Here is a 17,248-nt window from a genome sequence, read left to right on the forward strand (position 1 = left end):
ATTTTTAATAATAATTCATTTTATTTAGTAATGTTCAGAAAATTAGTACATAAATTTCACAAAAAACACTCTAAGGTCAGCTATAATTATAAACTTTATAGCATAGTAAATCACATTTCGTCCCACCACACAATGAGACGAATTGAAGTAGTTTAGATGTTGAAATCGGTTCAACTTGATTGAATTTAAAGTGATGTTTAAATAATTCTACAGAAACTTTGGGATTTTATGTGCTTTTTCAGTTGCAGCTATAATTTTGATGACGTTCACGCGTTAGAAAATAATTGCACAAATTCGCACGAGCAACAACGTGAAATCACAACCAGAAGACATTAATACGCATGACGATAATCGATCAAACGCGTCGCTCAGCTTATGGCTCTTCCTGACTTTTGGGAATCCGCTCGTTTGTGTGAGTGTAACAAATTTTGCGGCTAGAACTTTTGCTCATAGGCGATCGTCAGAGTTCCTCAAATTTTCAAGCGCAATGTCTGTATACGTGAAGAGAAGGAGTTCCTTGAGACAATCGTTCAGTAGATTACTGTCGATGAAGCTTTTGCTACCTGTTAGGGTAAGCAGACATTTTTTCAACAACAGATTCTTCTAGCAACAATATTATTTTGAATGATTACTTCCCTAAATTCGTGCATATTTTGTCTTCATTTTGCTTAACATCAGCATCTTCGGCTTAGGTTCGTAGGTTAAAAGGCCGTTACTTGTTTCGATCGGCGGTAAGGCGTGTTTTGGAATATATAGAGTGGATAATGGAGGAGCCAGTAGTTGAGGAGACGACCGACGACGTGGCTACCAATATCAAAATGACTGAGGAGAAGCAAAAGAGAGAAAAGAAGTTGCTGACATTGAAGGTACGCGTATTTGGGTATATTTTATACATTCTGACAACACGTAGACGCATGTATGGCTATGAAGGATCCGCGTTTGATTCAAGGACCGATCGATATTGCTGGTGACTCCGTCCGACAGGTCCTCCGAGGACAAAGCGTACATATACGAACTCATCAAGAAGCTGCGCGCATTCACCAAGTATCCGGAAGACGTGAGAGAGAATCTGGCAGCGGTGTGTTTTTATCAGTATCTACCCGCTGATCGAATGATCGTTCGTCGAGGTCGCAAGGCGAATAATCTCTACTATATCGCGAGTGGCGTAGTGAGCTTGATGAATGTCACAATCGACGAATTGACAGGTGAGGAAAAGTATGATTATTTTTGAGCATTTAGGGATACAGAGAATCAGGTCCCATAAGATCTCAAATAATCAGCGACCTACATTTCATGCCCCTTTTAATTTCAAAAATAATTCTTCTTTTATATGAGCGTCACGTATAACGTATTTCAGTTGGCAAATTAGAAAGGTATTTAGCTTTCACTATATGATCACTGGTAGATATTGACCGCTAATTGACTTCTGGATCGCTATCGGAAATCTAGCGGTTAGCAATGATGTGATCGATGATAAAAAGTTACGTGGGCCGCAAAGTTGAAATGTAAAAAATTCTAAAACGTGATTCGCTCTTCATCAGGCGATGAGAAGGACGTGGACGTTGGTACCTTGCAAGCGGGCGACATGTTCGGCGAGATTGCGCTGTTACACTCGATACCAAGAACGTCTACGGTGATTAGCAAAAGTCAGTAGAAACGTAGACTATGTGAATTCACCTGACAGCCTGACAGCGGATTTTCCGTCGAGACTCATAGCGCTTCTGTTCGTTTTGCGTCGATGCGCCGTTTAGCGTCAGTCGACTTGATTCTCATACCTCAGGACGACTTCGACAGCACCTTGCGCTACGTTCTGCTGAAGAAGTGGCACGCTCTTCGCGACGCATTGGTCCACTTCAATTACTTCAAATGGTGGAGCGACGAGACGGCACGAGAATGTTGCATTCTGAGCAAGCTGAAGGACTTTAAAGCCGACGAGGTAAACGATCGCGAGGTGACGTAAAACGAGCAACATTTCGCCGACTTTTACTGTCCCCCGTGATTATGACGAATCGTTGATGTTTTCTCGTCGACAACAAAGCGCGGGAGAATGAGAAACATGAAGAGAAAAATGTCTGATGTTCGAGGTCCTGTTGGGCGACGGCACGGGCATGGTGAATTACGTGCATTTCATCCTGAATGGCGAATGTCGCCTCATCGAGCACATGCTCGTCCGCGAGTACTCCACCTACGGAGGAACACGATACGAGCTGTACGATCCAGACACCTCCAACTCGCTTCAACCGCATCATCCGAGAAAGGTAAGTCGGAAGTGAATGTAGGAATTTCAGTCGTAACTTCAGTCGACCATGATTTTTGCAAAGGAACAAGCAGAGACTTCTCTCTTCTCATTTTCGTTGTAATTGTAGACACGTTTCCTTATTGCAGCGGCACGCTCAGTCGCAAGCCGATAACGACCGGTCGAGTATTGTTACCACCACACTCGTCGACGTTGTGAGTATTTAGCATAAAATACTTCTCTTCTGAAGAAATTTATATCGAATTGAGTACTTTGCGCAAGAAGCAACTTCCTCCGCAACTGAAAATATAAATTTCATTAAAATAAGAGAAGATTAATTTTACACTGAAACAGCTGGCACGAATTAATCGGTTAGATCGAGTCGCTGAACTCCTTGAACGAACAATGACTTAGCAGAATAGAAACATTAATTGTTAAGGCAAGTTAATTATTTTACGCGTCTTATAACGAACATCATGTATAAGCAAGATCAAAGCGTGGCACGAGATCACCGATGTCGCGGCGATGTTGATGCAACAGCCGTCTGTCACGTCGCAATTGCGTTACCCAGCTGACGTCCGGACCGTGTTCATGCAGGTGTGCGTGTTCTCCCGGGGTGCGTGCTTCGGCCTAGGTGAGAGAAACAGAGAAGCCAGAGTGCGTTTGGCGTTTGGACGTCTTGGCGTAATGCACACAATGCGTATCGTTCGATGTATCGAGGGTTATTGAATTAGGCGAGAACATGCTCCATCGGAGGATCGTGGCGATCACATCGGTGCGATGCCTGCTTATACCGCGATATTGGTTGCTCGAGCAGAATCGCGCTAACATCTGGGGCCGCGTGAGACTGTTCATCGACTCCAAGTACCCGTCGAAGAAGCAGCTTTTCGATCAGTTCGTTCAGAATCGAAGGTACGGCTGACTCTGCCGAGATGCGTTTCGCAACAACGTTTCGAGAGATACCTTCTAATCATCAATGTGGCGATTCACGAGGTTCTTTGGTCGCTCGGGCTTCTGTTTCAGATGGATCGCGTACAAGCAGAATTTGGTCAAGGATGTTGTCAAACGACGCGATCTTTATCGCAGCAACACCACGATACACGACGTGCCGTATTCCATCCGAATTACTGAAGATATTAAAATGTAGATCCGAGGATTCAATTCTTTCCCAGCGACTTGTTGAACGGCGAAAGTGATCGCGACGAAGAGAAATAAATCAATAAAATCTTGCAGGTGTAACTACTTATGTACTGCTGAACCGCTCGCGTCTCACAACAGCATCAATTATTTACGCTGATGTAATAATATATTAATAATAATAATAAATATTATCTTACACATGTGTGTTTATTATCATAAAAATAATCTGCCGAAAATATAATATAAATTGTTATCTATTTCTGTTATATCTCATATATAAATCAACATCAATGATAGGAATGGAAAAGAGTATAAATACTGTATCAAAGATAGGAGAAAAATTGTACAATGTTAATTTCTGACATTAAGAGAGAGAGAGAGAGAGATCTTGATAAAATGCTCCTATTATTTTACCTTCTCCCTTCTCTGGAAATGGCACAATAATCGCGTGATAAGTGAACAACATAACAACATGTGAACTTCGAGCGAAATTATCAGAAGAGCATTAACAAAATATTACGCTTATCTTCGAAGATCATCGTCTGCAGCTACATGACCTTGTAATTATATGTTGCAAATGTTGTAATGTATGTTGCATCAACATCCTCGTTGAACGTTCAGCTAGCTACAAGAACGGGCGCGCTTATCTGCGATCGTATAAATCATCATTGACTTAATTAATCAACATTAATAACGAAGAGATGCGGAGGTAGGTATCACAAAATATCGAGCTCATAATTTCGCTTTGTCCACGCTAGGATTGAAGGAGCAATTCTTGTTGACAGGACACTGCTTTATTGTCACGTTGTCCTGGTACTTGTCCACTTCCGAGCGAATGTACTTGATGTCGTCAGTGAGTGTGCCGCAGCAGCCGCCGATGATGCCCGCTCCGTCGTTCAGCCAATCCGATATGGGCAGTTCGAAGAAGCTTCTCGTCGTGCCCGTCGTCTCCATGGTGAAGTCCTCTTTGAATCTGTAAGTAGTTTTGTCGGGACACACCAGCAGAGGAATTTTGCGCGGAAATATCTCGCGGTTGATAATGTTGAACAAGGGCTTCACCAAGCTGGACTCGACGCAGCTGACGCCGATCGCGATCATCTGGTCACCCAGCCTGTTATAGCAGTGTTTGACTATCTTCCGGAAATTACTGCCGTCCGCCAGGATACGGTCGTTATAACAGTAGAACGAGATCCAGACTCGGGTAGACGGAAAGTTCCGCATCAGCTCGACGAACGCCGCGGCCTCCTTCGCACACGGCACCGAGCCCAGAGACAGCATGTCGACGCCGGCGTCCAACAGCGCCCTCACCCGCGGCTCATGCCAGTCTATCAAGTCTTCTAACGACAAGTGTTTCGCGTAGGCACCGGTGTACTCTGTGCCGTCGCCCAATGAAGCGCCATAGGGTCCGCAGGAGCCCACTATCCAGGGTCGAGTTTTGTGGAAGACCTCTTGGTTCGTAGGATCATTGCTAGTTTCGGAATGATGAGTAAGCACAGCCTTCCGGGCCGCCATCGCGGCCTTGGTGATGACGGACGCACTGTTGTTTACATTGATGCCGAGGAAGTGATTCAGGTTGTACACGGACGTCCGATATGTGTTCGTCCTGATCATGTTGGCACCGGCACGCAAGAATGCCAAGTGCGTGTCGAACATTGTGGATTCGTTGGTGACGGTCGCCAGAATGCTGGGTAGATCATCGATGGAGGTTTTGCCCATGTTAGCGGCTGTCTGGCTGATGAAGTCGCCGTCCAGCACCGTTGGTAGTCGCAACATTATGACGTCGAGCGCAGAATATTTGCTCCTTAATGTCCGGACGGAATGTTTAGGCTCTGACTGTTCTCTGACGGACTTCGAATACGAAAGAGATGCCTCGCACAAGAGAGCGTCTGAAAACGCGGCGTGAACTCTGAGGAGAATTCTCCTGACTTCACCACATCATCACATCACGTCGGCAATCTCAGCCGCGAATTGGCCACTGGGAAAGTTTCGCTCGCTATAGTTTATTATTAAACGGATACGGACATCTGACGGAGATTCAACCTGTATCGTTTGATGCGAGAGATCTGCTTCTGATCGAGGATATTACTGAGTTGTTACGTAATACTTCGTTATTGACGTTTACTTGGCGAGATTGTAAACATCGCGTTTCAAATTATGAGATATAATAATCATGCTCAACATATTAACTACTTAACGGTCTTCTTCGAAGAAGACGAAGGCTCTGAAAATAAGAGAATACCAAATACGCAAAGTGCTTTGAGGTTTTCGTCCATTTTTGAGCGAATCCTCCTCATGTTTTGAACGTTGGTAAACGCTATCGAAATATTAAAATGATTTTTACCACACATCAGCAGAGAATGAAATTGTATAAACAATACATTTGGTTTGCAGAAATTATATGGCGCACACACACACACACACACATTTATTCTTTACTAAGAAAATTTTAGATAAAATAGATAATAATTAGATAATAATTAAATTGAATAATAAAAAAGATATTTAGTGATAAAATAATATGTAACGCTATGTCAAAATGATATAATATATAAATACAATAATATGTAGTAAATAATAATAATGATATAAGAATAAAAGTTGACATTAAAATAAATGATCTAATTATTATCCATCGTATCGCTTATTATTAATCTAATAGTACAATTCTTATATGCTTAGCAAATATATTTGTCATACTAATGATCAGTCATATATATTTCAGTCATAGTCATATAATTATTAACTATATTATATAAAAATTCGGGAGATTTGTGTTCGAGTTTTCACATATCTTTTGATGAAATTAACCCGTAGCTGCTGTTCTCCGATCAATTTGACCATTGCACTATTTGAAATTTAAATAACGCGGTTAATTTTCTAATTGCGTATTCATCCGTCAGTGTATTTTCTTACATTCTGAATGTCAGTCGACTGATATACGCGCAGTTGTGTGGTCGTGTTATTTGTCAAGATATTCATCAATTCAGTTTCCTACCGGTCAATTTGACCGGTGAACAGTGTGCACGTACTTAAAATGGCTTCACAGCAGTTATGGGTTAAGAACACATAAAATGGTCACAAATGCTGGCTAATTATAAGAGTTGAAACGACAATATACAAAACTGTCGACATCACAACTGCCACAGAGAATTTAGAAAGTATTTTTATTATAGTATCAAATTTATCAAATAATTATTTAATTATCAATCATTCATCAAATAGATAATAATTGATATATTAAATATAAATATCAAATAAGAGTATAATAAAGAATTAATGTTTACATCATATAGTATCATTTCAGCTCTTATCATAATCGACTACCAGGAAATCTCATAAGTAAAATACTCATAAGTAAATCTCATAAGTAGCTCGTAATTGTAATTATTTGATGCGCTTTTAACTTTAACAAAAGAGATGTGTGCAAAAATTGTTGTACAAACAAGTCTTCCTGTTCAGTCGTATTAATCTTTAACGTTTCCAAGTAACACGTCTGTCAGTATTCATTCAAGCACGAATATCACACAGCACGGAGAAATTATAATTTCGATTTGCTCTCCATATTTCAGAGGAATCAGGAGGAATCGGAAGAAGAAGAAGAAGAAGAAGAAGAAGAAGAAGAAGTGGACAAATCTGGAAAGTAGGTGAAATGGATAATGTTATATGTATGTGCCAAACTACTAATCATTTTTATCTCATTTAAGTTTCCACCATTGTCACCACTGAAATATTTCGCTCCGTATTTTACGGCTTCTTTCACGTAGTACATGATATCTGGCTGATAAAATTTCAAGACTTCTTCATTAATATATGCTATCAGGGGAATACGGTCCTTACGTGTAGCATTGTAAATATCTTTTAGCAGCGACAATTCTTTGCCATCCATCCAACATTTCGCGCCAATCGCAATGATCTGGCCAGAGTGCAAGGAGCGGCGACAGTGTTTAATTGCATCCAGAAGTAGACTTCCGTCAAATAACTCAACGTCGTTCAGGCACGTGAACGATATCCAAACCTTAGCAGACTTATACCGTCGCAGCACCTCTACGATTATTTTAAGTTCCACCATATTGTGTATATCTTCTATAGCCAGCATGTCGACGCCGGCCTTCAATAACTCTCGTATGCGCAACCGATGCAACTTTAACATCTCCTCTCGCGAGACCTCATTCCAGTAATCAAAAGGTAAACCCTTGCGAAAACACGACTTTAAAAAGTTAGTGCAATAGCCGGCAATTTGAGGCCGATTTCGATCGTAAATTTCGGGAGATTGCATGTCACCTCTCGTTTCCTTGTAATACTTGCACACGGCCTTCCGGGCCAGCAGTACGGCATTTTTAATAAAATACCTCACAGATTTGTTGCTATTTATTTTGGATAGTGCGGCTTCGCTTATTCGAGCCGTATTAGTCCTGATTATCGTGGCGCCGGCATGCAGAAAATCCAAATGAACTCTGTATATGGCGTACCGATTAGTCTGGATGATTCGTATGTCTACTAGTGGATCCACAGCCTCGAAATTTGCTTGTTTCTTTAAATTACAGCATAGTTGAGCAACAAAGTCTCCGTCTATCGTTTTTATTTCTTTCCTCGCGTCCATCATATTGAATACAGGTGGTTAATAAGACTATTCTTTTTGACTCGTAGAAACACAATGTCCCGAATGTTTCCAATACAAGAGTGCTACTTACGTTAATGCTCAGCAATTGCGTATAATTGAGATTTGATGCGAAACAGCAAACTGTGCTTATCTCTAACACTGATCTCGATTCAAATGAATTTTCCTGCTTTTATCTCACGCTTTGCTGATGATGCTGTGAATCGTGCGGCATCCACGGGTAGAGAGAAGAAAGAGAGATGACATGGCAATGATGCGAGATCGGGAGAATTTCCGGCCATGCGCATTGAGCCAACGCCGTGGGAGTCTCAGTACCGTATTAATTTAAAGGTATTTTAACGATATGGTGATGATACTGTGTATTGAAAATTGCAATCGGATAAATCAGGTAATCTAAATCTTGATTATTTAAGTTCCAAGTATCCACTTGTAATTTTCAATCTATCTTTTCAGTTTAATACGAGCGTAAGATCCCTCGTCTGAAAGAAAATATGAAGGAATTGTAAGGAGAATAAAAAGTATCCTCCGTGGATCCTCTGTCATGCGCTTTAAACCGTCAGTGGGTTTTGACATATATGGGTGCGTTCCGTTTCACGCATTGCGTGCATTTTTTATAGTATACGTGACATAAACTATAGATAAATGAGCGCATATGTGTGAAACGGAATGCACCCTATGTAGCTACGTCACTTCAGGCATGCGCTGTAGCATGGGAAATTTCTCCCGATCTCGCAGCGCTGTGACATGGGCCGCTTTTAGCCGAGCCTAGAGTCCCTATAGTAATAGTCTGGCCAATGTGGTCCAATTTTTGATTGGCTGAATACGAAATGGCGCCACCAATTAGTGATAGCAAAGTATGCGGGATATTTGAATAGCAGTAACATGGAAAAGGAAAATTAAAATACATTTTTGCAATTTTTTTATTATTAAATTTTGATATTACATAAAGTTAAAAAAATATTACATATGTAATAACATGATTATTAAATTTTATCTAATAACCATGGTTTTACCATTAAAAACAGGTTTTTCTAATTTTCCAGTGTGACTTTTTCTTATTTTAAAATTAATGAAACGAATTTTAATTTTGTGCGATAAATTGTGACATGTTTTTAATGCAGTACATTCAATATCTTTCATTTTTTTCAATAAGGAAATTAACAATGTTATAATTGCTTTGCTTAATATAAGGCAAATAATGTACAATTACATAATTCATTTCTAAAAAATAATTAAACGTCGTATCGTTAACAAAAAATAATGTTTTTACGCGATAACATTTTAATAATAATATTTATTAATAATAATTTAATTATTTTCATCGTTGTTTTTATTATATTTTAACTTCTTTATTTTTGTATGAGGAAAACTTGTTGGCACTGCTTGTGCTTTTAATTTCCTAGAACCATCCTGTCGCGGTTTTTCCCACATTTCTTTAGTAAAATGAACCTACAAATACAATTAGATGAGAAACATGTTTTGTTTATTATTTGATATAATTACATGCTTACCTCACAAATTGTTGAATATTGTTTCGGTTTCCAGTTTTCTTTTCCAATTTGTTTCAACCATATAATTTTTTGTTTTTTACTTATTGGAAAACATTTCATATAGAAGCCATTTCCGCTTCTATTTCTGCATCCCGATATGCAACAACCAGTCATTTTTAAAATATTTTTATAAATATTTTTATATATAGTCCTCTTATTGTGTTGGAAATTTTTTCCAAGATGAAATGATGTTATGTTATCACTTGCATGTGCACGCGTAAAAACCGAGATTACAGTAGGTGCAGTACAGGTGTAGTAGCCATTTTGTATCCAACTAGAACATTGGCCAGACTCTTAAGCCCTAAACACAATGCCAGGCAACAGACAATAAGAATAAAAATAGATCAATCACAATAGATTATTCTTGTAGTAGTCGATTGTGATTGGTCTATTTTTATTCTTATTGCCTGTTGCCTGGCATTGTGTTTAGGGCTTTAAGCCAGCGGCACATGGTGCTTGTTTTTGTGCTGGATTGCTTGCTGAATTAAAATACTGCGTTGTGATTGGTATATTTTCGAAGATGGATGAAAATGCACCAATCAGAACGCAGTATTTTCATCCAGCAAGCAATCCAGCATGAAAACAAGCATCGTGTGCCGCTGGCTTTACTATAGGGACTCTAGCCGAGCCCAGTGTGAGGCGCCCTCTGTACAACCGTGTACATGAACTACGATGCCAATGTCCATTGTCCACGACTCTTTTCTGATTTCCCCCATCACGCACGCACACATAGCCGGCTCAGTTTATTCGTATAGACCACGCGTTCGATAGCCGAATGCGGGTCATTAGAGATTTTCTCTGCAAGATGTTATTATATTAAACAGACACAGCAGACAACATGTTTGACAAACGTTTCGGTTATTCGTTACGTAAAGTTTGTAAACATTAGCAGAGATTCCGTTTAATCAAAAATGTAATTTGCCGTTAGCGCGCGTCACATTATTATTAAGTGTTGACAAATTCGAGTAATGACATATCTATTAAAATTTCATGTTTGACGGAATATATGGAAGTTTACACACTAATACTAATACTATTATTATTTTAATAATAAATAGGAAATGCGAATTATAAACCGCGTTAAGTTTACAAAAAAATATTATGCGGTGTTTAATGTTAAGATAAAAGTTAGCAGTTTGAATAAAGTAACATGAATAAATGAAATATTATAACAACATAATTATACGTAATTAGTATAATATGTTGCCATAATAAAATTATTATAATGCAATGAATATATAATGTACGTGTAAAAAGATGTTATATTCAAGCATATTGTTAAACTTTCTGTTATAAATGACTTTTTCTACGGTTTTGAAAATTTGCGAAAACATACGAAACTTAAGATAATGATAATTTATAAATATCATTGCTTGATAAGTATATTATTCTATCTGATGCATGGACATTTTAGTTCGAATTTATCTGTCACATTATTGTCGAATTACTGCCTGTTAATAAATTAAAGATATGATTCAATTAGAATTTTTTATTTAATAGCAATACAATACATTGCGGATAAATATTTTATTGAACTTTCATTTTCATGATTACCTGCATGAAAACGTGTAATAATATATATAAAGTTGTTTTTCAGTTAATTATATTTATATTACATATTTATATATTTGAATTTATATATTTGAATTATTACGATCAGAAAATGAAAATAATGTAATGTATAATTCTCTAACTAGTTGATAAAAAGAATACTATTTTGCATAAAACGATAGGTAAATAATTACAATTAAAATATAGATAAATATAGATATAAATATAGATATAGATATTATTATATATAATAAAAAAATATACATAGAATACATACAAAATATAAATATAGATATTAAAAATATAGATATTATTATATATAATTACAATTGAAATATAGACGTGAGACATCGTGAGAATAATATTCGCATTATAAACTACATGGAAAACTTACGCACAATTAGCCAATTGTTGCAAATAAAAGAAATTGTAAAACAATATAGAAATAAAATAAATTTAAATCACATTATAAACCGAATAACCAATTGAAGCGCGATTAGCGAGCAGTTGTTTTCTGTAACAGTTCTGCGTGATCAGGCGTATGCGTCTTAATTGTTGCTGCAAATTCATAAATTGCCCATCGTAGAGGATTATATTATACCAATTACTAAATATATTTGTACAATATTCTCTATGCAATTAAATATAAGGACACAGTTGTGCTTGATCATGCTAATCCGTAGTTTTTTAAACAACGCGCCTGTTCTATATATTTATACGACGAGTATATCATATGCACGTCTCATACACTTTTATTATTATTATTACTATCACATTTTCGATAAATTCTTATTTTGAGCGGAACATGTCATGAGCGTAGCGAACATTTCGCCTCTGGAGATGCGATAATAGTCCACTTCTCTGCAAATCTCTTTGATGTCCTCCGCGTTAGTGCCAAAACCACCGCCAACGTAACGCACTCCAATGTCCAACCATTGAGCCACAGGTTGCACTGGCCGCGACGGGCCAGCTGCATCGACCGGTACTGTCATGGTCGATAAATGATTCTTGTCAATATAGAATAGAAACGGAAATACCCAATCTTTGAAGTTGTTGATGTTTCTCATTAGTGTTCTAATCGGCTCTAGGGAAGATGCAATATATTGACATTCAACTCCGACCGCCATAAGTTGCCCGGGCAATGTTTCTTTGCATAGCATAATTGCTGTTATCAAAAGATTATCATCCAATAGATCCCCATTCATCTTGCATAAGAACGTGATCCAGACACGAATGGTCGGATATTTACGGAGCGCTTGACTTATCGCAATCACCTCTATCAAACAAGATATAGACTCGAATGCCAATATATCAACGCCAGATCTCACTAATATGTCTATACGCTCTTCATGAAACGACAATAGCTGGGATATTGGCAGCTCCTTCGTGATCTTTCCAACATCGTAGAAAGGCAAAAAGTTGTAACCATCGCAGCAACCAGCTATTAAAGGACGGCGTTGATTATAGTCCTCGATATTGTTGCTATCGCCGCCGATCTCCTCGAAATATTTACGCACGGCCTTTTTAGCCAAAGCCACAGCTGTGATTACACGCGTTTGATCACAAATACATATAGGCAAACCAAATGCTGATGGAAATAAAGATATGGTGGTTCGGTATGTGTTAGTCCTTATTATTTGAGCACCGGCGCGTAAAAAATCCAGGTGCGCTTTATACACAGCGTCCTGATCGTACATGAGTGCACGCATAGCAAGAACTTCGTCCGTTTCACTGATATGCGGCATATTGCGACTGAGTTGTTTGTCCAAAGCGCCATCCAACACTATTACCTTGTCCATCGCGGGGACAACATCGGCGGAAAACTTTTGTATTACATCATTACGGGTACACATGATGTACGAATGCGGTACGCGGCTCCAGTGTCGCTTCTGCTTCGTTCAGCAGGTATAAGGTGTTTCTGTCGAGCGTTCTCGTTGAAGGATGAAACGTAACTGAAAATCGTGCCGGTGAAAATCGATGTGTCACGATTCTTCGCGTCACGGTATTCTGCTTGATACGAATTTGCTCGTTTCAATCGTGACGTGGACGTCACGTATGTGACGTATCTCTCCAATCGCGTGAGGATCTAAAGGACATTTGGACGATCTGCTATTGTGCGATCTGTTATTAAACAAACAGGTTCGGAAGATGTTTGGACTATTTTATATGTTTGGACAACCAATAGGTTGTGGAATCTATATGGCAACATATATCACATGTATGCTGGTACAATGAAGTTATTATAATCACAGCTTTGATTGTTTCTTCGTTGTTTTGTAAGAACTTGGCCGGAGGGTAGTAAAGGGCCTCTGCGAAAAAATTCGATAATCGTCCACTTGTTTGCGGATCAATGCTACGTCCTCTGGGCGTGTATTGATACCACCACCGATGTAACGTATTCCGTGATCCAACCATTCGTCCACATAATCGCTCATTAGCGAGTTCGATGCTTCTTTGTTTTCCGTGATAGGCAAATGAACCTTGTCGATATAAAGTACAAACGGAACCTGTACTTCGTGTGAAAGTTTGAGTATGCCAATATCCAGCACTATGGATTTCATTACATCTGGAACGGGACACTCGGCTCCGATCGCGATAATTTGATGACCCAACGCGTCATAACAGCGCATAGCTACTGTTTCTAAGGTATTTCCGTCCAATAGTTTCCCGTCCGCTCTGCATAAGAATGTGATCCAACCGCGTATGGGATGATGTCTTTTCATTATTGAGATAATTATATCTGTCTCGACCAAAGAAGGTATAGATTCGAATGTCAATATATCGACGCCGTACTTCACCAGCTCGATTACGCGATCATTATGGTGAAAATATATTAATTGCGCTGCGATCTGTGTGTCTTTTAAAGTCAGCTCATATTTGTCAACACATTCTGAAACAACGCTACTGCCGCAGCAGCCAGCTACTAAAATTTCACATCGATCAAAAAGTTCGGAATATTTGGGGTCCTTACGTTTCTCTTCAAGATACTTAGTCACGGCTGCACGTGCCAACTTCACAGATTTTTCCATCAGTTCCGTGTAAAACTGGGAACTTTCGGGTTTAAAGTATTTCTCAATTGTATAGTCTGATAGTCGGTACGTGTTAGTTCTTATTATCTGGGCACCAGCACGCAGGAAGTCCAGGTACGTTTCGATCACTTCTTCCTTGTGGTACTCTACAGCATACAGCGCGATTATTTTCTCAAGTTCTTTAGAAGGCTTTAAACGTTGATATAGTTGAGCTTCCGAGTCGCCATCCAATACCATTAGATTTTCCATCTCGCGGGCGCTACCGACGACAGGCGATTTGCTGCTAGGAGACTTGCTTCTTGATGCTTCTCCAATGAAATGGAACTGAAAATCGTGTCTGGATATGTTTATTATATATATTTCTTGACGATACCTCGACTGGGAATGGGCACGATCGTTTTAGACGTGTTTGTAAATTTTGCAACTGGTCGCGTGAGAACAACGGACACTTAGAGGACATTTTAATTCATGTGATTTGTTATTAAATAAACAGGAGCAGTATGTTTTTGATCGCCGTTGATGTTTCGGCCGTTGGTTTTGTAACAAAAACTTTGAAACAAATATATTGGTGCATATTTCTAATCTCTGGCGTCTAATTAGCTTTTCATGAAAATTTGTGTTTTGCATGTTGGATTGTTAATATGTAGCAAGAGTTTATTTAGCCGGAGTTTCTCTGTCACCGTATTATCGTTCGCAAGTACATAAATTATTGTTTTAAGTAATGCCAGTGTTAATCAAAGATTAGAGGTATTATCGTTTACATATATAAACAGGTATTATAAATTACAGCATATTAGTTTTGCAGAAGTTGTGCGGCTTTTATTCATAACTGAGAAAAAATAAACAGATCTAAATATAATAATAAATACAAAAATAATGTAATAATATAATATTTAACAATTTTAAGGAATTAAAAGGAATAAAAATAATTATCTATATGATTAGAAATAAAAACATGGAATGAATATTGCTTTTATCGGAATAAACAATTGCTTAATAGCGATTGTCGAACAGCTATTTATAATGGCAATATCACGATCACTCTTACGTTATTAGAGTAGATTTATTCGTTGCATACAATCTAGATTATACTAATTATATGTTATATTTATACGATATACTCTTTTTACATAACTAATCAGAGAAGTATACTTATATGTTTCATTAGATTAGCCTTCAGTTCTTCCAACGAACCCGTTAATAACTATGCGACATCATACAAATATACCGATCCTGTCATGTACATATAAATTAGGTAAATATAAAGGTCAGTATTTATTATTATTATAGCCTCGATAAATTCTTCTGAATTCGAGTGTAGACTGGGCAGGATCCTTTGTCTGATGCAAATGCTCTATTTGTGTAGATACAGTAATTGTTTACTTCCTTGCAAATCATCCTTATGTCCTGTGCGACCGTATTGCTTCCGCCACCAATGCAACATATCCCGGCGTCCAACCAATCCTGCACGTAATTGTGCTGCTGCGACAAGCTGAATTTATCTTCGCCCCACATGGTATGTAATTGACTTTGGCTAACATAAAGCACAAAAGGAATCTTATCTTCTCTGTTGTAGTTGATGTTTTTCATCACCTGCAGCGTCCAGTCTGCAATTGCATTGTTTGCCTCAGTGCCGATCGCGAAGATCTGATTGGTCAGGGAATTGTAACAGTGTACAGCTACATCCGCAAAGTTACTTCCGTCCAACAGTTTCCCATTCTCCGTGCATAAGAACGTGATCAAAGCGCGAGCTGTTGGGTGCAGCTTTAATACTGTAATTATCGCATCGACTTCCCTCAAAGTAGGTATAGATTCGAATGTCAACAGATCGACATTGGCGTTCAGTAATACCTGCATACGCTGTTGATGAAACCATGACAGGTAATTTAGCGACAGTGACTCCGTGAGCTTCCAAGTATCAAATACATTGTCGAAAAGCGTAGCATTGTAACTGCCGCAACAGCCAGCCAGAATAGGTCGGGAAGAGAAGTTGTACTGTTCGACACTGGTCTTTTGATCGTGCACCTCATGGAGATACTTCATTATGGCCTTTTTAGCCAAATTCACGGCCATGTCTACCATCGGCTTAACCTCAGTCGAATCAAGATTCATATGTGTCCCGATAGAGCCTGTGGATATTCGGTGCGTGTTGGTTCTTATTAACTGGGCGCCAGCACGCAAAAAGTCCATATGCGTTTGCAACACGGAGTACGGCTCAGACGTGATAACTTGTAACATGAAACTTTTGCCCACTTCATTAGCATGTTTAGAACGGCGAAGCAGTTGAGCTTCGAAGTCGCCATCCAATACAAGTAGCTGGTTCATCCTGGGATCTATGTCGATGGTCGTCACTTGTTAAAAGTCTGATCCTCGATGTCTATGTGCCACGATGTCCGAATCTTGTGCTTGGTTTCAATGCGATAACGTCGCTTTCGTTGTATTTAGCGTTTATACATGGGCAAAATGTAAACGCAAATCGTACCAATCGATCGTCCGATAGTCCTTCGCACTAGATTCTTACATTTAAAGGACAATTTTGTTTGTGTGATGTTGTTAAATAAATACATACAAGTATATATTCGACAGACGTTTCGGATTATCCGTTATAAAAGCTTTCAAAAAAAAAACGTTAATTATAAATGTTATTAGATTTGGTCGAATTAGCGTTTTAAATCTAAAATCTTTGTATTATTCTATTTTGGAGGCATATGTGGATGATTAATTCTATCAAACTACCTCCCTTTATTTGTCCTTTATTTAATCTTATTTGTAAGCAATTTCAGTAATTTATTATTGCATTGAATATTTATTATTATTATTATTATTATTATTATTATTATATTATGAATATTTATTATTATTATTATTCAAATATAATTAGAAAATATTAAACTATAAACTATGCATTGTGAATTTGAAAATAATACGGTACTCGTGTCGGATGACGAAAAAAGTTACATACACAAGAGATAAAGTTACTATTATTTTCTCAGCTTCGGTATACTCTCTTTATCTTTAGATGGATAGCCTAGGCAAAGTGAAGATCCTGTCCTCGGAGATTCTTTGCTTGCAAATTTCTTTGATGTTCTTCACGTTTATTATTGCCATCGATGCAGCACTTCAA

General features: G+C 38.4%; 7 protein-coding genes across 10 annotated transcripts; 1 reads left to right on the forward strand and 6 right to left on the reverse strand.

The window, feature by feature from the left end:
* The first annotated feature begins 180 nt into the window (after positions 1-180).
* Positions 181-3,839, forward strand: LOC105190731 (uncharacterized). Of its 3 annotated transcripts, none has more exons than XM_019844887.2 (10): positions 183-571; positions 693-866; positions 950-1,205; positions 1,542-1,646; positions 1,752-1,936; positions 2,085-2,258; positions 2,386-2,451; positions 2,834-2,870; positions 2,971-3,148; positions 3,260-3,839. In XM_019844887.2, the coding sequence occupies exons 1-10, from the start codon at positions 488-490 to the stop codon at positions 3,381-3,383; spliced, it is 1,383 nt and encodes a 460-aa protein (XP_019700446.1). In that variant the 5' UTR covers positions 183-487; the 3' UTR covers positions 3,384-3,839. The 3 variants fall into 3 exon arrangements, with proteins under 3 accessions (XP_019700447.1, XP_019700446.1, XP_011151934.1); XM_011153632.3 differs by having other exon boundaries at positions 184-571; positions 2,726-2,870; XM_019844888.2 differs by lacking the exon at positions 3,260-3,839 and having other exon boundaries at positions 181-571; positions 2,726-2,870; positions 2,957-3,030.
* A 125-nt stretch (positions 3,840-3,964) lies between these two features.
* Positions 3,965-5,746, reverse strand: LOC105190730 (homocysteine S-methyltransferase). Of its 2 annotated transcripts, XM_025306890.1 has the most exons (2): positions 4,436-5,746; positions 3,965-4,349 (listed from the first exon to the last, which is right to left on the reverse strand). In XM_025306890.1, exons 1-2 carry the CDS (start codon positions 5,147-5,149, stop codon positions 4,227-4,229), a joined length of 837 nt encoding a protein of 278 aa, XP_025162675.1. In that variant the 5' UTR covers positions 5,150-5,746; the 3' UTR covers positions 3,965-4,226. The 2 variants fall into 2 exon arrangements, with proteins under 2 accessions (XP_025162675.1, XP_025162674.1); XM_025306889.1 differs by having other exon boundaries at positions 3,965-5,723.
* A 932-nt stretch (positions 5,747-6,678) lies between these two features.
* Positions 6,679-8,068, reverse strand: LOC105190729 (homocysteine S-methyltransferase). The gene has a single exon (XM_011153630.3). The coding sequence runs from the start codon at positions 7,977-7,979 to the stop codon at positions 6,951-6,953; it is 1,029 nt and encodes a 342-aa protein (XP_011151932.2). The 5' UTR covers positions 7,980-8,068; the 3' UTR covers positions 6,679-6,950.
* Positions 8,069-8,749: 681 nt separating this feature from the next.
* LOC112590448 (THAP domain-containing protein 4-like) lies at positions 8,750-9,665 on the reverse strand. The gene is made up of 3 exons (XM_025306891.1): positions 9,506-9,665; positions 9,340-9,443; positions 8,750-8,810 (listed from the first exon to the last, which is right to left on the reverse strand). The coding sequence occupies exons 1-3, from the start codon at positions 9,656-9,658 to the stop codon at positions 8,750-8,752; spliced, it is 318 nt and encodes a 105-aa protein (XP_025162676.1). The 5' UTR covers positions 9,659-9,665.
* Positions 9,666-11,440: 1,775 nt separating this feature from the next.
* LOC105190726 (homocysteine S-methyltransferase YbgG) lies at positions 11,441-13,253 on the reverse strand. The gene has a single exon (XM_011153628.3). The coding sequence runs from the start codon at positions 12,946-12,948 to the stop codon at positions 11,866-11,868; it is 1,083 nt and encodes a 360-aa protein (XP_011151930.1). The 5' UTR covers positions 12,949-13,253; the 3' UTR covers positions 11,441-11,865.
* Positions 12,861-14,597, reverse strand: LOC105190727 (selenocysteine methyltransferase). The gene has a single exon (XM_011153629.3). It carries the CDS (start codon positions 14,371-14,373, stop codon positions 13,342-13,344), a length of 1,032 nt encoding a protein of 343 aa, XP_011151931.1. The 5' UTR covers positions 14,374-14,597; the 3' UTR covers positions 12,861-13,341.
* A 466-nt stretch (positions 14,598-15,063) lies between these two features.
* Positions 15,064-16,722, reverse strand: LOC105190725 (homocysteine S-methyltransferase). The gene has a single exon (XM_011153627.3). The coding sequence runs from the start codon at positions 16,447-16,449 to the stop codon at positions 15,409-15,411; it is 1,041 nt and encodes a 346-aa protein (XP_011151929.1). The 5' UTR covers positions 16,450-16,722; the 3' UTR covers positions 15,064-15,408.
* Between the last annotated feature and the right edge of the window lie 526 nt (positions 16,723-17,248).

The sequence above is a fragment of the Harpegnathos saltator genome, unplaced genomic scaffold, assembly GCF_003227715.2.
Source record: "Harpegnathos saltator strain DR-91 unplaced genomic scaffold, Hsal_v8.6 scaffold81, whole genome shotgun sequence".
In the NCBI taxonomy this organism is placed as follows: domain Eukaryota; kingdom Metazoa; phylum Arthropoda; class Insecta; order Hymenoptera; family Formicidae; genus Harpegnathos; species Harpegnathos saltator.